Source organism: Fukomys damarensis, unplaced genomic scaffold (genome assembly GCF_012274545.1).
Source record: "Fukomys damarensis isolate Sample0158 unplaced genomic scaffold, DMR_v1.0_HiC HiC_scaffold_38, whole genome shotgun sequence".
Lineage (NCBI taxonomy): Eukaryota > Metazoa > Chordata > Mammalia > Rodentia > Bathyergidae > Fukomys > Fukomys damarensis.
The window spans coordinates 29,188,935-29,211,621 of record NW_022900950.1 but is presented as its reverse complement, the minus strand read 5'-3'; the positions used below and the strand labels follow the sequence as shown (position 1 = coordinate 29,211,621).

General features: G+C 38.8%; 1 protein-coding gene across 4 annotated transcripts in view; it reads right to left on the bottom strand.

Annotated features, from left to right (window-relative positions):
* LOC104862098 (phospholipid-transporting ATPase IB) overlaps nucleotides 1–22,687 on the bottom strand; it is a 642,570-nt gene that overhangs the window by 537,763 nt on the left and 82,120 nt on the right. For all 4 annotated transcript variants that reach the window (XM_010623803.3, XM_010623807.3, XM_010623808.2 and 1 more), the window contains exon 2: nucleotides 22,413–22,557. In XM_010623803.3, coding sequence (XP_010622105.1) covers nucleotides 22,413–22,513 — 101 coding nt within the window. In that variant the 5' untranslated portion in view covers nucleotides 22,514–22,557. The remainder of the gene's footprint in view (nucleotides 1–22,412; nucleotides 22,558–22,687) is intronic.

The following is a 22,687-nucleotide window of genomic DNA, read 5'->3' as shown; positions in this document are numbered from 1 at the left end:
TGGGTAACCAGAAATTTTAAGTTTTCCTGCTCTCTGAGGCAAAAACTATTTCAAGAATAATTATGAAGTGAAGAGAGATAAAATTTAACAGAAAGGACAGAGCAAACATTATCTTTATTAAGGCTGGAGTATAGCTTAGGGATAGAGTGCTTACCTAGCACACATGAAGACCTGTGTTCAATCCTTAGCAATAAAAAAATAACTTTATTAAATTGCATTTGATTGTGCCAGTAAACAAGAAAAATTATATTTTACAATAAAATTTAAAACACAACTATTTACTCAATTGTTTTCATTTTCATGTAAGAGTTTCAACTTCAACCTTTGGCTTCAGGCTGACAGAATATTTATGTCTATAACCATCAGGCAACAAAAGCAACATGTCTTCAAAAGGTATAACTTGAACAGCTACTAATCACGCCACAAGTGTTACATTTTCATGGTTCTGTCTTCATGTTTAGAACAATAAATGATTATCAATAAATTTCAATGTTCAGAACATTATTAAATCGAGTAAACTTTTGTGTATACTGAAGTGTGCAATCACCAAACAGAACATGGCACCCCTCAGGTCAAACTGCTTCCATGCTTTCAATTTTCCACGGAGAAATCTCCAAGTGATCATACAAACCAACAGACGAGTTGGTAGTGCAGCTGAGGGATGGAACTCTTGCCTAGCATGTGTGAGGCCCTGGGCCAAGCCCCAGAACTGCAAATGATAAGGACGAGGAGGAGGAGGAGGATGACGGTGATAGAATTGAAGTAAATCGAGTTCGATTTTTCTCATGTTCCAAGAGCTGCAGTCACTATTGTGTACCTGCTATTTAAACTCAGAAATCTGTAGCATCCAGGGACTTGTGGAGACACAGCCCTTGGCCCAAAGTGAGATTCCCAACCAGCCCCATCTCTTGGGACCCTGCTGTCAAAAGGCACACACACAGCTCAGTCCTGCACACTTGGGTCACAGGGAACCTAGGATGTCCCAACTGGCTTACACAGGGGATGCAATGCTCACTTGAAAGAAACTAAATGTGCTCACTTAAAGCACATACATGTATATATATTTTATATGTACACATTATATGTAATCTTTAAAACTAAGTAGCAATCATAGCAACCATGGAGCATTTAGTCTAATGGAAGACTTTCTTCATCCAGTATTTTATTGCTGACATCACAAAGGCTTGCTGGTGCATGGGAATAATAAGAGGCCGATGGACTTCAGGGAGCCTTCAGGTTTCCACGCTCTTTTCATTTGTGCCTTGAGTGGGTGGCTCTCCTGTGTGTCCTTTGTACTTGGAGAACTTGGGTGACTTGTGTAACTTTTCCTAGCACACTTTCTCATCTGTGCAGTGGAGACACACAGTGGAAGTGGTGCTGCTTGGTTTCTGATGGCTCCTTGAGGATGAAGGTTTAGATGTGAGAACCCTGAGTCCTGGTCTGTTCGGTTTGCTCCCCAAGAAAAAGAAAGCACCATGAGAATTAAAGTGTAAAGAACAGTGGGCCCCATAGAGTTGGAAGGCTACTCTGAATCTCCCTCTCCTCTTTTTAAGAAGCTGAAGACCTAGGCCAAAGAGCAGAACAGAAAAGGCGGGCAATAAGCTTAATTATAAAAATGGATCTTCCAAGCCACGTGTTCTTATGCCATCTTCCTCTCTCAACCTGTCCCAAAAACTAAAAAGCAAGACTGGAACCACGAAGGTCAAGAAAGGCCTTGTTCTCCCACCACAGTGTCCCCAGCATCAGTCCTTGGTGTGTACTGGTATATACGAGATTCTAAAAATACATTTGTTGAAAGACTCAAATGATTTAAATGGCTTAAGGATGCCAGCTTTTGCATTAAATCCCAAACAAACCTTCATTTGAGGGTAGACATCAATCTGTTAAGTCTGAAGAACTGGCATTAAAAGCATTTACCTCAGTGTCCCTTGTCTACGAGTAGTTTATACAACAACGTAACATCAAAGCCAGAGCATAACATCAGTTCCGGAGGCTCCGGTAACTGCACATTACTGTGGGGTTCTACCTTGTTCAGTAAGGCCCTGATAAAACCACAGAAGTGGAATATTTGCATGAGATGAGAAACTGTTAAGAAGGAAAAGCCCAAATGAGATCTCTAGCTTCACCTGCTATTAGTCAGTTTCAAAATCACCAATTGTGCAAGCCACACAGCTGGGCAATATATTGTCCGTCTCCTGCTAGCTCTGCTGTAGGTGACACCTCTGACATGAGGATGACAATAATAGCTGCCTCTGTTACTTGCCAAGGATCTAAAGGCTGCTTTTACGAAAACAGTTTTTTCACTTGGGCCTGTAAATGTCTGGTGAGTGACTAAAACAGGATAAAAAACTTAGCATCCCTGTTTTTGGATTGTGTCTCACCCGTCTGCTGCCTCAATCCTTGGATCAGATTCTACTCAGCTCTGCACAGACCTACTGATCATTTTTAAATGTTTTGTCAAGACTATAACATAGAGTTAAGTTGGCCTATCTCCTGTAGTCGGGTATGTTTTCCTTTTCTCCTCTCTTCTGACCCCACCCTTATGTTTTTTAGCAGCCACAAAAACTGAAGCACCTGAAATCTTTCAGCACTATCCCAGGCCGAGGCCCACACACAGGTGGGGATGTTTCATGCAGGATAATAGTCCCAGCCATACGAAAATTCAAGAGATTTTAGGACAGGTTGAACTGGACATGCTGGTGCACACCTGTAATCCCAGAACTGAGGAGAGTGAGAAAGGAGGATCACCATGAGTTTAAGGCCAGCCTGAACTATATAGTGAGACAAGCATAGGTTGACCATAACCACTTGGTGGGCCAACTCTGTCACAAGAAGAAACATTTCTTGGAACTGTGCTCCTGGCCAGTAGGAATGACCAGACTGTACCCCAGCATATTACTAAAAACTTAATGTTCCCTTTATTCTGAGAGCAGCTTGGTCTCTCTTTTAAGCAAAGCTCATTCCCATTATCTGAAGCCCATATTAAAATGAAGCACCTTCTTCCATCCCCCCCCGAAAAAAAGCTTTGCTTGTACAAGGGTGGGCATGCTTGCAATACTTGGCCCCAATACTTTTTATCATCTCAAGATCAGAAAATCTGTCAGCCTGTATCATTAAGGCAATTCCTGTTTTTTGGGCAATTCTGACATTTGCCTATAGAACAGAATCCTTAAGAGCAAAGAGTTTCAATGAGTTTGCACTTCCCATTGGTCAGGAACTGTGCCTCATGCTGGGGAAGATGCAAAGGGAAACAGACTTTGTCTTCAAGGAGGACACCAGAAGCAAGAAAGTGAGAGACACATGAAAATAGATGTGACACAACCTGCTAAATTCTTCAGCAGAAAATCTGAGATGTACTGTGGAGCACAGAGGGAGATGTGTCCTGCACTTCACAAGAGTGAGTTCCCCAGAAGAAAACATTTCAGAGGGAAGAGAGAGCATTCTAGGGAGAGTCCTATGATCAAAGGCTGCAGCCAGAACACGGGAAAAGAAAGAACTTGGGAGGTGGACCAGCAAGCCTGGGACAGGACAAGAGTGGCCTTGTAGCTGTTCTGGAATGATAAACATTAGCACAGAGAAGAAGGAAGGGAACTGACACAGAGGCAGAGGTCCTGAATAATTCAAGACATTAGAGACTGAACAGAAAAGAGATCCACTCACCCAAAAAGCACATCTGATTCACAACCTTATCCTCAAACCCATCACATGTCTCCTCTGCACTGGTTCTGGTGCTCCTAGGCAAAGATGAGAAGAGTGTGGTGGTGGGGGTGGGTTAGTTAGAATTTTCTTTCCAGATGTGCTGAGAGCGATGTGCCATAGATCACTATGGCCAGACCTAACTCACCTCTTCCAGGGGATGAGACAGAACCATGAGGGAAAAAACAGGCAACAAGACAAAACAAGTACTGACCAAAAAAAAAAAACACAAAAATCTTCCTCCCTTCCCATTCACCAAAAACCAAATATCCTACAGACCTTAGCTACTCTCCTGACTCCAGTTAAAAACTAGCCCCTTTTACCCCTACCACTATAAATAAACATACAGCCATTTGCTTGGAGGTCTTTTCCTCCAACCAAGAATTAGAGCCCCACCCGGCCACACCCATACCTTATTATATCTCTTATCTATCTTTCTTAATCTCTCACTGCCATTTTTCACTCCATAAACACTTCAGCCTCTCGGGTCAAAACACAAATATCTGTTTTTAAAAGTGCTGTATATTATGAAACACAGCAGACATAATAGAAAACACAGAAAAAGAGATAGAGGCACCATTAAAAAGTGACCATGTTTCGCTGTTTCAAAGAGCAGAAAGACTGTCATATGAAGGACCTAACCTACTCAGGTACACAGAGACAGTAGATTGGTGGCTCCAAGTGCTGGGGGTGGGGTGTGGAAATGTTGTTTAACAGGTAGAGTTTCAGTTTGGCAAAATGAAAAGTTCCTAGAGATTATACAATGATATAAATGCACTTACTATATAGATGCAAAACTCCTTAATAAGATACTAGCAAACGGAATACAGAGGATCATAAACAAGATCATACATCCTGACCAAGTCAGATTTATTCCAGGGATGCAAGGATGGTTTAACATACATAAGTCAATAAATGTAATACACTATATTAACAAAGTCAAGGACAAAAACCACATGATCCTCTTGATAGATGCAGAAAAAGCATTTGACAAAATTCAACACCCATTCATGATAAAAAAAAAAACTTGCAAGAAATTGGAATAGATGGTCTATATCTCAACTTAATAAAAGCTAGCTATGAAAAACCGACAGGCAACATCATAGTAAATGGCCAAAAACTGAAAATCTTCATGTTAAAATCAGGAACAAGACCAGGATGCCCACTATCACCAATCTTCTTCAATATAGTTTTAGAAACATTAGCCATAGCAATTAGACAAGAGAAAGAAATTAAAGCAATAAAGATAAGAAAGGAATAAGTTAAATTGTCATTATTTGCTGACGATATGACACTCTACATTGAAGACCCAAAAAACTCCACCAGAAGATTTCTAGACTCAATTGATACTTTTAGCAGAGTAGTAGGATAAAAGGTCAACACCCCCAAATCAGTAGTCTTCTTCTACACAAATAACAGACTCACTGACAGAGAAATTAGGGAAACTATCCCTTTCACAATAGCATCCAAAAAAATGAAGTATCTAGGAATCAACCTAACAAAAGAAGCAAAAGACCTCTACACTGAAAACTACAGCACTCTGAAAAGAGATCGAAGAGGATATAAGAAAATGGAAAGATATCCCTGCTCCTCAATAGGAAGATTCAATACAGTGAAAATGGCCATACTACCAAAACTGCTATACAGATTCAATGCAATGCCAATTGAAATTCCAACACTATATTTCACAGAGCTAGAAAAAAGAATCCAAAAATTCATTTGGAACCAGAAGAGACCTAGAATACCAAAAGCCATGCAAGGCAACAGACACATGGCAGCGGGTATAACAATTCCCAATTTGAAACTATACTACAAAGCCACTGTGATAAAAACAGCATGGTACTGGCAAAGAAACAGACCTGAGGATCAGTGGAACAGACTGCAAAGCACAAAAACTACTCCACATGCACTCAGCTACCTCATCTTTGACAAAGGAGCTGACCATCTACACTGGAGGAAAGACAGCCTCTTTAACAAATGGTGCTGGAAAAACTGGATCTCAACTTGTCAAAGATTAAAACTAGACCCTTATCTCTCACCATGCACTAAATGAAAATCCAAGTGAATTAAAGATCTAAATATTAAAAAAGAGTCACTAAACTTGCTGGAAGATGTTAGGCAGAACTCTGGAAGACATTGGCATAGGAAAAGACTTTATGAACAAATCCTCAGTAGCACAGAACTAGCAGAAAGAATCAACAACTAGGATCTCATCTCATTAAAAAGCTTCTATACTGTAAAAGAAACCATCAACAGAACTAAGAGACAACCTACAATGCAGGAAAAAATTTTTACCAGCTTCTCCTCAGACAAAGGACTATTATCTAGAATATATAAAGAACTCAAAACAATCAGCCCCCAAATATAAAGACCCTATTCAAAAATGGGCATCTGAAATGAACAGACATATCTCAGACAAAGAAGTAAAAGCAGCAAGTAAATATATGAAAAAATGTTCCACAACACTGGTCATTTGAAAGATACAGATGAAAACAACACTGAGATTCCACCTCACCCCACAAAGAATGGCTGCTATCAAGAAATCACACAATAACAAATGTTGGCAGGGTTGTGGGGAGAAAGGAACCCTTCTCCATTGTTGGTGGGAGTGCAGACTAGTGCAACCACTATGGAAATCAATATGGAGATACCTCAAAGAGCTTGGACTAGAGGTCCCATTTGACCCAGCCATGCCTCTGCTGGGTATCTTTCCAAAAGAACTAAAAGAATCATATCACAGTGATATATGTGCACCTATGTTTATAGCAGCACAGCTTGTAATAGCTAAAACTTGGAAATGGCCCATTTGCCCATCAGTTGGAGACTGGATAAAAAAGATGTGGTTTTTCTATAAAATGGAATACTGCTCAGCCATAAAGAATGAGAAATTAGATTCATTCATAGGAAAATGGATACATATTGAGGATATACTCTTAAGTGAAATAAATGTCACACAGGTGTAAATACCAAATAGTTTCTCTGGTGTGAATAAACTGTAATAGTACATAAGATCCTAATGATATAATTGACAATGTGAACTAGGAAGAAAGGGGCTAAAGGTGTAGGGAAAGTGGGAAGGGTAGGGGAAAGGGAATAAGGGCAAAGAAAAAAATATGAGAAAATGAAAAATGGAAATAAAGTGTTTGTAAATGGGGAGGGGAGGACGGGGGTGAAGGGAGGGCAGTGACAAGGGGAAAAAATGAGAACCAAGACCTGTCATGTAAAGGTACAGGATCCCAGTAATGAATGTAACTGTACTGTATACCTAGAATGTACCAATAAACTCAAAAAAAAGATTAAAAAATATACTTACTATTACTGAATGTGTACTTAGAAATGATAAAGATACTTAATTTTATGCTACATGTATTCTATCACATCTAAAAGAAGAAAACAAAAAAGAACAATAAGCCTGTCACACAAGATGCAAAACACAATTTCTGTGGCATATTATATCCTAGGCCTTTCCACATTTATAATCTGATTCACAACAAGCCTACAGGGAAGCATGCCTCCTGTCCTGTCCTGAACAAACAAGGAAATTAGAGTTCAAAGAGATCATGGAAATGGCAACACTAGCAGAGCCAAGACTTATACTTTATTTTAGTCCTCTTTTGTTGGTGATGGTCATGGCTGTGCAGTGGTCCTGGGGATCAAACCTTGGACTTTACATATTCTAGGCAAGCATGCTACCACTGAACTACACCCTAGCTTTGCCCTTTGTACTATATCTAATCTCCCCCTCTGGCTATTACAAGAAAAAAAAATTTACCCTGAAAGTTTTTCCATTACATACTTAATAACTTAACTGAAGGTTCTCTATGATAACCTCAGGCAAATGCTAGAAATAATCTTCCAAATCAGGTTACTGCATTAAGAAACTGTTTCTAGTTCATTCCTTGAATACACTCATCCTACTCAACTAGTACATGACCTTTTAATCTCTAACAATAAAATATGGAATTTGCTTGTTTTTTAAACTCAAGTGGTGTGTATCAAGACTGGTGAGAGAGTTATTCTTAAACGCAATCAAAAATGCAAACAAGGGAAATATCAAAATCTATAAAGCATTTGGCCATTACTGGTGAAAGTGCTTTATTCGTGTTAACCCATTTAATCTTTACCATAATTCTGTGAAGATGCACCATAAGATCGAGATGACAACACACGAGCCCCACTTAAAACAAAACCACAGGGAGGGCTAGTTTCAATCAGCAGTCATAGCCCTGCTGCAGACCAGAAACAGCCTAGACTTTCGTCATGCAATGTAAAGTTACAATTAAAATATCTTGTCATGGAATCATCAACCACATTGGCTTCACGTATGTGCAACAGGAAAGGAGAGGTACATCACAGCCTTGGAGTGCAAACATGTCCAAGACCAAGAAACAAAGAGCAAAGCACTGACAACATTTTATAGAGATCCTGCAAAATCACATTTTATAATTTTATGAAACCATAAACCTCAGCAAAAAGATTTGAGGGACAAAACTGTTCACTTTCTCCTCAGTGACTACCTGATAGATCTTTTGCAATCAGAAAGGGGATCAAGAGATAGAAGGAAGAGAACGGATGGGGAAGTAAAAAGGAATTAAGATGTATTATGTACCAACTCCCCATGAAAATGTAATCATTATGTACTGCAAATGTGTACTAATAAAAATTTCAAAAAAGGAACAAGAAAATAAAGCATAATGAGCAGAGGATACAGCTTAGAAACTATTACATAGATCTATTACTTCTGCGAAAACCAACCACAGCTTTAGTCATACTATTATACTGTAATATATTATTACTATATTATTATATAAATTATAAACATTACTATTCCACAAGCATATGAGGACCCATGATTATACTGTCCTCATTTTAAAATACTCAATAGATTTCAAAAAAATAAACAGCATTTGAGTTACCTTAGAAGGCCAGATGTGCTTACTGTGTTCATTTTTTTAACAAACAATAGTATCTCAAAACATCAAAATTCACAATGTACCATAGCAGAATAGTAAAAAAAAAAAAAGCATAATCAATATACCTTCAACTGATATGTGAAAAAACATCCTTGACTATGAAGAATGTTAAACTGATATTTTCAAATTACTTAGATTTAATATCAAACTCAGTTAATTTTCTTATAAAGCAATCCACTATCCAAACTCCTTAAATATCCAAGGTTTCTGTCTATAAATCACTTATTTGGACCAATAGCGAACACCAGAGCTGTACTGAAAATAATTTGTCTAGTAAAAGTGTACAACATGCTCCCATGAACCATCCAAAGAAAATACTTACAAATGGACCACGAAACTCGAAATCCATCTCCCTGTGACAGAAACGGAACATATGATGACCATCACTAGGTGACATCTCCAGCCCTGCCACCTTTCCTCAAAGTTCACACTTATTAACACAGAGTTGTGAAGGTTAGGGGTACAGTTTTAAGAGCAAGAAGCTAAAAGTATTTTTCAACCCTCATTAAAATTTTCACTGAAGGACCAGGGATGTAGCTCAGTGGCACAGTGCCTGCCTGGCAAGCTCGAGGCCCTGAGCTCAATTCCCAATACAAAAGAAAATTTCACTGAAGAATAGTAGTGATATAAATTAAGTCATCATCTGTTAATTTGCTGAAATAAGGAAGCTCACTCTTGCTCAAGGATACAATAGCAAGACCCATCATGTGAGGAACTAGCATCTGCTCCCAAGGGTGATAGGAAAAGTCACTCTACAAACAAGTCTGAGACTGTTTCACAAACCATTAAACGTGCATGGCAGTTCATAAACACTAATTAAAAGTGATAATAGAATGAATATTTTGCTACAGTGACTAAAAATGGCCGTGATTGCTTATGGGCCAATGCTGCTTTTTAAGTAGAGGCCACAACCTAGAACCAACATCTGGGAATCACGGGGAGCCTCAGTGTTAAGGGAGAGATTGGAACACCAGATAACCATGGCCTAGAATTAAAATGCTCCCCAGATGTTCTCATATGGGCCACATGGATCATAAGCATTAAGTAAGAATTTCAGTGTGTGCATATGAACACTCACATTTATACAACAGGGGGTAGGGCAGGTTGGCAAAGCTACCAGTAGATTCCCTTATGGGAAATAAATTCCCTTATGGTATATTTTTGCTTTGGAGTTTCCTGAATTTATAATATCCATGATGTTTGGCTCATAAATTTAGCTAATCTGTGTCAAGACCTCCATTGAGAGAATAACTACAGTTTTTCATTCCTCTCTCTCTCTCTCCCCCCGCCCCATCCTATGTGAGCTCAGGATGTGGCTCAGTGGCAGAGCAATTACTTAGCAAGGGCAAGACCGTAGGTTCAATCCCCAACTCCACCAAAAGAAAAAAAAATTATCTCAGCTAGGGATTTAGCTCAGTGGTTCTGCCGCCTGCCTTGCAAGCATGAGGTCCTGAGTCCAATTCCCAGTACAAAATGAAAAGAAAAAATTATCTCTCCTGCAATGCCTAGGCTTAAATAGTGGACAAAGCTTCACTAAAATAGGGGTGGTGATCAAATTGTAGCAGCTGGGAGGCAGAATGATGATACTGAGAGAAGTTAATGTTTCTACCTCCCCTCAGCATCTTCATTCTACGAGATAATTTAATTTACTCTGGTGCACTGATGCTAGAATGATTAATGAACTCTAATTTGTAAAGGTAACATTAAATATTAATATGAGGCCCTTCTAACAAAGACAGAATACTAGGGAAGTAACTATGATCCTGGCCAGCAAATAATCTCACTGTTTTAAAATAAAGAGCTCCAAAATTTTAAAGGCTTGGGAACAGTTTCATATGAGACGTGGTACTACTTTCAAAACTTCCACCTTTTACTGGAAGACAAATTAAAATGTAATTTTACCCAAGAATTTAAAGAATATTCCTTTATACAACTGAATCCCAATTACATATTCAAATTAAATATTATGCACAGTTCCAAGGTCTTTAGAAATATTCCAAGCAAAATCCAAGTGGCAAAAAAAAAAAAAAAAAAAAAAAACCCAATGGTCCAAATAAGGCAGAGAAAAAATGAGAAGATAGAAAGGCAGAGATTTGATATTCACAACTCAGTAAAATTGTAGTTACTCGTTTGTTTTTGTTTTTTCTCATTGAGTTTATTGGTGCATTTTAGGTATACAGTACAGTTACACTCATCATTGGGATCTTGTACCTTTACATGACAGGTCTTGATCTCATTTTTTCCCCTTGTCCCTGCCCTCCCTTCACCCCTTCCTCACTTCCCTATTTACAAACACTTTATTTCCATTTTTTCATTTTCTCATTTTTTTTTCCTTGTCCCTTATTATCTTTCTCCTACCCTTTCCATTTTGTAGTTGCTCATTTGGATGGAGTTTAAGATTGTAACCACTCTATGGAACAGAATTGTGGTTTACATTTGGTTGCAGAAGGAGATAAGAGTGAATCTAAAAAGAACTTGTATGCAATTTTGTTCTCTCCACACAAAAAGAGGAGGAACACCAAGTTCTTGACTGAATAACAATCCACACCTGAGCCCTATACACATCTTAGACCTATATGCATATTTAAAATACCTCCACAGCTATAGCTTACCATGTTATCCTTTAGCCTCCAGGTTAATTTGCTAAGCAACCTCCATACCTTGCTTAGAGTAATACTCAAACCCACTTTGCTTTTCCCCAGCTCATCAATTGATTGTTTGGGTTATCAAAATTTCAGACAGTGAGTGATGATTGGCAGCAGTACCTTTCTAGTAATGACTAGTGTGGATGAGTAACCACCAAACATGCTCACATAGTAAAACCAAAGCTGCACACTGGTTGCAGGCACACTCTGATCTACTTACTAAGCTATGAGGCATAGTGTTACTCCATTTCCTATTTACTAAGTGGAGTGTCCTGGCATCAAACATATCTAGAAGCAGGAAAAAGGCGGGTGTCTGTCCATAGAACAAGTGCCACCCCCACCTTGCTGGAGGAAAGACACAAAAGGCCTATGTTCGTTCGTGACAAAGATGACAGGGGTCACCCCATGTGCCACTGGTCCCCAGGGAGAGGGGTTTTGTGTTTTGAAGTTAATCACCTTGCCCCAAACCACTGTACAAAACAGTTCCAAATAAAATGAAACTCACAAATAAGATAATCAGTGTCAATGCTTTCCCCAGTCACTAAAACTGGAACCCTGGCACACACCTGTCAGGATACTCCTCTGTCACCTCACAACCCCACTTCTGACCATGCCAGGGACTCTTCCTCTTCCTCCATTAAGGCTACAGCTTCATGGCTCTCCAGGGAAAAGGCACACCTTACCCAAGGATCACTTTGTCACTTGCCCCTGCCGCCGATCCATCTCAGATGGGTGGCTTTTCTCAGCACATCCTCTGCCCTCCCTCCTTCTTCCACATCTTTTCTAGAATGACACACACTTGGCTATTACTCCCATCTCACCTCTCCCCACCTTAGCTTGCAGGCTTATTTAGCTTGTAGTTTTCAAACCCAATTATAGGCCACCCAGCCCTGTGTCTTCCTGCCCCCAAAACCTAGGTCCCTGTTGCCAGGAAAATGCTGCAGAACAAACCCCCCCCCCCCCCCAAAAAAAAAACCAGGATTGTGACCTAATTCTCTGTCCACAGCCAGGCTTAATCTACCCATATATATTTTTTAGCTTTTGTTCCACATAAATGGTTCCTCCTGTAAGTACCACATTTGTGAGATCAAGGGAAGACAGACTAGTTGTCTTCCTGGTTTGGCCAAACTGTGCATAAATTCCCTCTTCCTTTTTTTTTTTTTGTCTAACTTCAGATGTGAGTAGTTGACCAAATCCACTCTTTCTGAGCCTCCAGAATCAGGCCACCAGCCTGGGCCCCAGTGACACTCTCAAAAAATTAAGCGTTAGTAACATATTACTGAACTGTTTGTCATCGGTGCCCCAACATGTCCTATGTAATGTGGCTGAAAGTGAACCTCCCTAATTGAGGGGTGACAAGTGTGTGTGGTGTGCTATGGAGTGAGCTGTATGCCCCACAATTCATACGGTGAAGCCCTAACCCTTGAAGGTGAAGGAACTGGAATGTTTGGGGACAGAGGAGGACTAGATGAACTCAAAGAGGTTCTGCTCGCTTCCCTCTCCTTCCTCTTCTCTCCTCTCCCCTCCTCTCCCTTCTTCACTCTATCTTTCTCTCTCCCCTCTATCTGCCCTTTCTGTCTCATTCTCCCTGTCCATCTGTCCCTGTCTCCACCTCTCTCTTCTCTTTCTCATTGCCTCACCAGAAACCAACCAGGCTGGCCATCAACCCAATCCTGGAATTCTAACTCTAGAAATGTCAGAAAATAAATCTCTGTTTATGGCATTTTGCTATGATACCCTTGGCTGGCCAATACAGATACCAGCAGTTCCCTCTCCTATCTCTCCATCTGCTCATTAGACTACTACAGACTTAGGTTGCTGTGTCCCAGATAGGTGTAGTTATGAAGTGCTTTACTTTTAACTAAACTAACCCTTCCAAAATGAACAAGTAGCTTGAGAGTTGTGAAATGAAACCACACTGAAAATTATACTAATTCTACGATTATAATTAAAATTTTTAAAACAGCAAAACTGCCCTTTAAATTTTTTTCAGCTTTAATTGAGTTTATTGGTACATTTTAGGGATACAGTACAGTTACATTCATTGTTGGGATCTTGTACCTCTACATGACAGGTCTTGGTTCTCACTTTTTCCCCTTACCCCTGCCCTCCCTTCTCCCCATCCTCCCCTCCCCATCTACAAACACTTTATTTTCATCTTTTCATTATCTCACTTTTTTTTTCTTTTCCCTTGTTACCCTTCCCCTACCCATCCCACCTTCCCTACTCCTTTAGCTCCTTTCTTCTCATTTCTAAATGACAGTAATCTTATTAGGATCTTATGTTTTATTGCAGATTATTTTTTATATCCTCTTCAATTTGTTTTTTCAGAGTTCTATAGTTTTCAGTGTAGAGATCTTTTTCTTCTTTTGTTAGATTGATTCCTAGATACTTCATTTTTTTGGATGCTATTGTAAGATAATTTTTTCCTTTATTTCTCTCTCAGTGAGTCTGTTACTTGTGTATAAGAAGGTTATTGATTTTTGGGTGTTCACCTTGTATCCAGCTACTCTACTGAATCTGTCAATTAAGTCTAGAAGTCTTTTGGTGGAATTTTTTGGGGTCTTCAATGTAGAGTATCATATTGTCAGCAAATAATAACAGTTTAACTTCTTCCTTTCTTATCTTTATTGCTTTAATTTCTTTCTCTTGTCTAATTGCTATGGCTAATGTTTCCAGAACTATATCGAAGAGGAGGGGTGATAGTGGGCATCCTTGTCTTGTTCATGATTTTAACGTGAAGGTTTTCAGTTTTGGGCCATTTACTATGATGTTGGCTGTTGGTTTTTCATAGATAGCCTTTATTAAGTTGAGGTATAGACCATCTATTCCAATTTTTTGCAGGGTTTTTATCATAAATGGGTGTTGAATTTTATCAAATGCTTTTTCTGCATCTATTGAGAGGATCATGTGGTTTTGTCCTTGACTTTGTTAATACAATGTATTACATTTATTGACTTTCTTATGTTGAAGCACCCTTGCATCCCTGGAATAAATCTGACTTGGTCAGGATGTATAATCTTCTTGATAATCCTCTGTATTCTGTTTGCTAGTATCTTATTAAGGATTTTTGCATCTATATTTATTAAGGAGATTGGCCTATAGTTCCCTTTTTTAGTTGCATCTTTCCCTGGTTTGGGAATCAAAGTGATACTTGCTTCCTGGAATGAATTTGGAAGTATAGCTTCCCTTTCAATTTCATTGAAAAGTTTGAAGAGTAATGGCAGTAGTTCTTCTCTAAATGTCTTGTAAAATTCAGTAGTGAATCCATCAGGACCTGGGCTTTTTTTGTTGATAAGTTTTTAATTACATTTTCAATTTCACTGATTGTAATTGGGGTGTTTAAAATGTTTTTATCTTCTTTGTTCAACTTTGGTATTTCATAAATATCTAAAAATCTGTTTATTTCTTCTGTGTTTTCCATTTTATTGGAGTACAGGTTCTCAAAGTAGGTATTAATGATCCTCTGGATTTCTGTTGGATCTGTTGTGACTTCGCCTTTTTCATTCCTGATTGCATGGATCTGAGCCTTTTCTTTCCTTTTTTTGATAAGATTAGCTAAGGGTTTGTCAATTTTATTTATTCTTTCAAAAAACCAGCTCTTTGTTTCATTTATTTTTGTATCATTTTCCTAGTTTCTATTGCATTGATTTCTGCTCTAATCTTTATAATTTCCTCTCTTGTTCGAGCTTTGGGTTTTTCTTGCTCTTGTTTTTCTAGGGGTGCCCTTTCCATTTCTAAAACCATTTTACTAAGCTAAACATTAGGAAATTTTAATCAAACCTCATAAGTCAGCCAAAAGTATTCAAACTAACCAAGATTGTCAACAATAAGTATTTATATAAACAAGGCTCAACTGGTATCTTGGTACACACATGAATTTTGACATAACTAAAGATGATAGTATATGTCTAAAGTTATTTAAATGCCTACATAAAAGGTTTATGCTAAAAAGTTTTACTGAGGAAGCATGAGACCCATAAAGTTTAGAGATCACTGACATAGACAGAGAACTTGTACAACAGGGCAGAATCCCAACATGTAGGTCCCTAAAGTACATTTCTTGGGCATAATACAAGATGGCTGTCCTGAGAACTGCAAACAGTAACAACTCTGAGAGGCTGCCTTACAGTGCCCTAAAGAAAAACTACATTAGTGAAATAAATAGTGAACAGATGTAAATAAGCTTTTCTGATACTCTCTTTCTGCAATGGAATGATCATTTCACAGGAAAAATAGACTGGAGATCTGACCCGACTCAAACAGAGATGACCAAGGGACCTGATACCCAGGACACCTCACCTGGATCACAAGACACCCCTTCCAAGTTGAAAGCCTCCTCTCTTCAAGCTTCCACCGCTGCATCAGCTTTTTCCCTGCAAGTCCAGAAACCTCTCCCTTTGTTTAGCTATATATAAGGTTCAGCCACTTGTGCCCTCATGTTTCTGCACATGAATACATTTCTTATAGTTTTTTCCCCTCTGAATCTGTTGTCAGTCTACTTCACAGATTAAAATCATCAAACCTTCAGAAGGTCTGGACGCTACCAACCTTTCCAGGAACCTTTCTAGTGATGATATATATCGCAAATGTTGAAGATACACAGAAGAACACATCACAATGGGCAACACTATCCCAAAGTCAATCTCAAATCACTTTTAACTGCATTTACTATAAAAGGAAGAGTAATTAAAAAGCTGTAATTAAAGTTTTGGAGAGTTGACTTTTGTTTAACAGAAAAGAATGGCTGAGCATTTAAATGATTAACTCCAACCTCATGGATTTCAGGAGGCTTCTTTGTAAAGCACCCCTGAATACCAACAATGACTGGACCTCTTCTTTTGTTCTCTCTAAGCATTGTCTTCTTGAAAGGGTTGCTGATTGGTATTTCTGAGTAAGCCTTTACTGTCTGTTGAGTAGTCAGACATAAGTAGTAGGACAAACACTTCAATATTGGTCACTTTCTAGATGATGACTCAGAAGCTGCCAGGACCAAAATGAGCAAAATCAATTCTTTCAAGTCCACATTGCTAGTGACTCTTTCAACTTCTGTACAACTAAATCAGATGTCATGCAAATGAATTCCTAGTGTTATCAGTAAGTGTAGGGAAGGTTCTTTGACCCCAGGACCCAGTGTTCTCCCATCTATTTAGCATGGGAATCATAGGAAGACAGTGATGCTTTTCTTTGACCACCATCCCTTGGAATTTATGTTATTTCTAATAAAACAAAGAAACATTTACCAACATGTATCCAACAGAAATACAAATTTAGCACTTTATTTCCTATTCTCCCAGGTTCTTCTTGTTAATTTTAGAATATACTTTTATCTTGAGAAGTTGTAGTTACAGGATAGACTATTCGGGAACTACCAGTCTTTCTACCAATATAATTTTCCTTTTCTCAGATTTGCTGCAGGGATTTATGTGCATTTAGCTGCCACGCTTCTTTTTTTTTTTTTTTTTTGTACCAGGGATTGAACTCAGGTCTTTGAGTTTGCAAAGCAGACCACCACCAAACCGTTGAGCTAAATCCCTGGCCCCCATGCTTCTTTAATCTACTCCAATTCTGGTTAACTTTTATTTCTATCTCACTAATTAGTACTTAATGCTTAATTCAGTAAGAACTAGAAATGCCCCAAGCTCACAGAAAACAATAAGAGTTCATAGAATTTGAAGAGTTAAGACAGGAAAATAAGTTACTGATAAAATTATGAAATCAAACTAAATGCCTTTACCTATTTGTAAAAATGGGAATGGAAATGTGTCTTTGGTCAAATTCAAACTCCACTATCCACCCACACTGGGGTCAACCTGATAAAGAAAAAAATCCACTGTGAAAGTCTATTCTCTCAGGCATGTGCTGTCTCCTTAGAAACATCAAATACAAAACCAGCCTAAGGCTAACATGCTTTTCTGTTTCTAAAAATATAGTTCAAGAAGGCTCACACATTCAACAGTTACCTGAAATACATGGAATCAAGGGTCCCCCACTTTCAATTTTTTTCATCTGCAAGATGGTTCAAAAGCCTGTTCAAGGGTATAAACCAGGTAATACTTCCAATTATAATTTTCTCATGACATGAACTGTTGCTGGTATGAACAAAATAAGGAGTCATGATCAATTGTGACATTCAGGTTCTGAAAATATGGCTCCTACTTTGGAGATGACAGAATCTATAGGCCTCTAGAGTAAAAATAGTATACACCCAAGGGAAATCTTGAGGCTGTCCAAAGGTAGGATGATAGAATGCTTTCAGCATCAGCAATTGCTATGCTTGAGGAATACTTTTACTTTTGTCTCAGGGCTTTGGCTCAGTGGTGCGGCTGCCTGCCTTGCAAATGCAAGGTCCCGAGTTCAATCCCTGTACCAAAAAAAAAAAAAAAAAAAAAAAAATCCAGGGACAGCTGTCTCATGTCTCAAAGCAGAGACAAATATATCCAGTTTTGTAAGACTATGATCTTTTTGTGAATCAAAATAATGAACTCTTACTAGGATCTTAACACTGTTTCTTTTTTGTTTGTTTCTTTTTAAAAGTGCAAACAGCTTATGCATTAAGACTAGATCCTATCTAAATTCTGCAGCTTTAAAAAACTTTGAGGAAACTCTTTCATCTTAACTATACTTGATGACATTGGATCTAGTACTTATCATCTATCCCCACTAGCCATAAACAAACTGGCTATTGAGGATTATGTTGTTCTCTTCATTCTTCAGATATTAGGATCCCAGAAAAATAGGACAAGTTGAGTATCTCTTATCCAAAATCCTTGGGACAAGGAGTATTTTGGATTTCATTTGTTTTTCCTCTTTATTTTAATACTTTGGAATGTCTGCACACATGCAATGAGAGAACCCAGAGATGAGACCTAAAATAGACATATAATTTATTTGTTTCAAAATACCTTGGCCTGAAGGCAATTTCATACAATATATTTGGGGCATCTGTATTTGTGACTTACTAAATAAGGACAGATGTGAAGTTTTCCACTTGTGGTGTCATGTCAGACCTCATAAATGAGGACTTTGGAGTATTTCAGATTTTGGATTTTCCAATTAAGGATGTTCAACCTGTATATAAATGATCCTATACAAGCCTATTACACAGTGCTCCATCCCCTTTTCTACAAAGGTTATATCCTATTTTACCTTGGCAAAGCCAACAAAATATTTATATAAAGCAATATTCCTTTGAGACAAACAAACCTGAAGAAATGCAATAATTTCACAGAGCTCAAGTTATTGCTTTAATGAAGATTTTTTTGGTAGCTAAAACACCCACTTGAGTTGAATGAGTCATTCAAGACTGAGTATCTATAAACATTTCTAACATGCTTTAAAGATCTCATTTCAAAAATGAAAGAAAATCCCTTATACCTTTGAAATTCACTACTTCAAAAGCCACATAGATAATCTCACAGAAAGAATACATACACCTGATCATGATGACATAAATATTGATTATTTTTTCGATCAGTAAATTTCAAGGTATTTTCTGGGGGGGGGGAAGCATTTCAAGTTTAAACATTTTTCAAATTTTAAATATACAAAATTAAAGATTCACCACTAGGCTACTCTGAAGAACAAATTTGTTTTAAGCATTTAATATTTAACTTAAAACACATAAAAAGATATGATGCTGTGCATATGAAATGTCATGCAGAGAGATGTGAAGTAGATGAGCTGTTGCCTAGATCTGAGGGGAAGTAAGGTTAGGAACAAGATACAGGTGTGGGATTTCTTCCCAAGGTGACAAAAATATTTCAAAACTGACTCCAGTGATGGTTACACAACTCTGAATATTCTAAAAGCCATTGAATTGCAATTTTGAATGGCCAAATTATGCACTTAAGCACTTAAAAGGAGTCAAGATTATACACTTCAGAAAAATGGGATCTTGTTAGGTGGACACAGACATAAACCTATATACCTATATGAACATTGGAATATCACATTAATATCCCCCCCCACACACAAACCTATATGCGTATATTTGCAAACAAACTTAGATAAACCCTCCCTACCAGTAAAGGAAAAAAACTAACCTTTTCCTATGGAAAATTATGTTTAAAAAAAGAAATCCTTCATAAATTCTCTTATATGAAAATATTCCCTTTAATAGTTTTATGGACTTTTAGCAAACATCCATGGCCAAAATAAAAAAATATTATTTTTTTAAAGTCAGTATTACATATAAAATAATTTCAGCATCATTAAAGTGCTTAACTATGGCTCAATGTTCTGTAAAACCCTTAAACTCTAATGCTTAAGAGGCTTTGTAATTGATTCCTAATGAACTAAAGGGCACTCGTAACCTTTAGTGATTCCCACTTAAACACACATTAAAAGTGTATCAAAACTCAACAAAACCTCAAAGGCCACATTTTAATTTCTTACCTCCCCCATCCAGTGTATGCAGAAACTTATACTCACAGTGTAAGTCATGAACTCAGAAATTGTGCCATGATATATTTTAGTGAATTCAATTACATACTTACGCAAGGCTTTAAACAAAAGAATTACTATATGCTTACGTCATTCGTAACAATTTATTGTTCATTCCCATACTATTCCTACCTGTCCCCCTTTTTAAAAAGCACAAATGAAACTGTAAAAATTCACACAGAATCTGGAATAATAAATAAGTCTCAAAAGTCATCTTTCAGTCTTGATTGCAGAGTAGGTACTGAAGCCCCACTGCCAAAGCTCTTAAAAATCTTCACATCCCATGAAAACTATGTAGACAAAACCAAGACTTTAATTTATTCTCTGAGCTTTAAGCAGGCACAGTTGGATACCAAAAACTAAAGGAATTAATAGGAACTAAACAAAAATACTTTTTAAAAACACATTGAAGTTTAAAAAGTAAAAGTAACACTTCAATTCCATATCCTTACACAGTATTTATCTTTTTTAAAATAATCCTTACTTTTAAAAAGTAATTCAGTAGGGACATATGAGAACATGTAAGGACCTGGAGCTGGATTAGCAGTGCTGGATTCCAAATGGTTTTAAGCAATTTTGTTGTTGTTGTTGTTGTTGTTGTTGTTGTTGTTGTTGTTGTTTGTACCAAGGCAGGTGGCGGCAACACTGATTTAAATCCCTGGCCCTGTTTTAAATACATATCGACAGATTGGAACAACCATCACCCCCAGATGAAAGCTCATGTACATTAATACTGAATTCCCCAATCTCTTCCTCCTTTGCCAGCCCTAGGAACTGCTAATCTACCTTACGTGTCTATAGATTTGCCTCTTTAGGGCATTTAATTTAAATACTCATGCAGTGTGAGATTGTTTATAACTAGCTTCTCTGATTTAGTGTAATGTTTTCAGAGTTCATCTGCATTGTAGCATGTGTATTCCATTCCTTTTCACAGCCAAATAATACTCCATTGTATGGACATACAAGATTTTATTCATTTACCAGTTGATGGACACTTTGATTGTGTCCACTTTTAGATCATTATAAATAATGCTGCTATGAACATTTGTGTACACGTTTTTGTGTGCATGTATGGACATATGTTTTCATTTTTCTTGGTTAAAACTATCTAGGAATGAAATTGCTGGGTCATATGAAAACTTTACACTGTGTCTTTAGAGAACTGTATATTGTTTTCCAAAGCAGCTGTGCCACTGGGCATGGTGGCACATGCCTGTAATCCCAGCACTTGGGAGGCTGAGGCAGGAGGATCACTGTGAGTTTAGGACCAGCCTGGGCTACATAGTGAGTTCAGGTCAGTCTCAATTACATAATGAGACCCTGTCTCAAAAAAAAAAACAAAAAAAAAAACTAAAGCCGCTGTACCATTTTTTATTCCCACCAGCAGTGTATGAGAGCTTCCATTTCTCTATTCTCTGCATCCTTGCCAACATTTATTACCTGTCTTTTTGAAGAGAACCACCCTTGTTTGTAAAGTGGTAATTCACTGTGGCTAATGCTCAGTATGTTAAAACGAAGCCACTCATTCTAGAATGAGGACCTCACTAGTCTTCCACGATGCAGGTTTGGTGTTAGCCAAAACAAGGCTAACACAGCATAACACCCCTTTAACCTGAAAGCATTACTTCCACATAACTTGCTGCTATTCTATGTCAAATCTTTGCAAGCTACAATACTGTCCAGCAGTCAGGCCTTTCTAAATAAAAATGTCAAGCTCAGCAGCCAGTACAAGTGCTACACAGTAGTGGAATACTTAGACATAACTACCAGGCTTTAGCCAAAATATTCAAGAGAGTACATTGTGCTGGGATTCAAGTTCACCAGTAAGCCCTATGTCACCTGATCACTGAGCTGCTCTAGATGTGAGCATGGTATTCTGAGAAGCTCACGGAGCTACACTATCACTCTCAGGCATAAAACTGTCTAAACCTGAAATTTTGATGAAATTTGAAAAATGCACTAACATCCATGCAAAAACACAAAGACGAAAAACTAGCTTCATTCAGCAGAGTTGGCTTGCTAGTCAGATGGGCGCGTTTGATTTCCAGCTTTGCCGTTTAGTAGCGATATGCCATGGGTACATTATTTAGCATCTCTAACTGCGGTTTCCTGATCTGGAAGTAATAATGCCTGCTTTGTGCAGCGATGGAGATTCCCTAAGCTGCTACCCTTACGGCATCTGACACTGCAGCCAGAGCAGTACTGATACTTAAATGTTGACTCATCTCAGTTTATCCGCTAACTACGGGCAAAGTTTCCTAGCAAATAAAGACCTGCTAGCGAAGGTCATAGGCCACTGAGGACTGGATGTGGGTCCTGACGACCTGTGGGATTCCCTTGGAAAGTACTTCCCCACATTCTGGTCTGCTATCTAAAATATATCAATCAGATTAAAATGAGACGAAGGAGGATTCCTGAAAGGCAGCCCCAGGGATGAAAGACTTTCACCAGTGACACTGGAATAAAACCTCCTGGGGCCCGCAAACAGGTTGGGCACAGCACAGATGCAAAGGTGAAGAAGGCAGCGGCTGTGTTCTCCGGAGCCGTGGACGCGGGCGCCGGGTGGGGGCGGACGCGTCGGGCGCGCGGAGAAGCCACCCGTGGGGGGGCGAGCCCAGGCCAGCGCGGACTCCTCGGCGCCGGCCTCTCCTACCTGATCTGGTTGTCGCGGAATTTGTTGAGATGCGGTTGGTTGAGGTAAATGGTGCGGGCCGGTGCCTCCAGCTGGTCTCCAACAGACGTGGCCCGGGACATCTCATCCTCTGCCTTCTTGTAGCCTGCAGAAGAACGAACGGGTCCTGCGGCAGAGACAGGCACGGGGCAGAAAACAAAACACAAAGAAGTCAGCCGCCAGGAGGAGGATGCGCGGCGCGGCGGGGCCCCGCTCACCTGGGCCCCGAGACACCACCGCCTCTCGGCAGGCTCCGC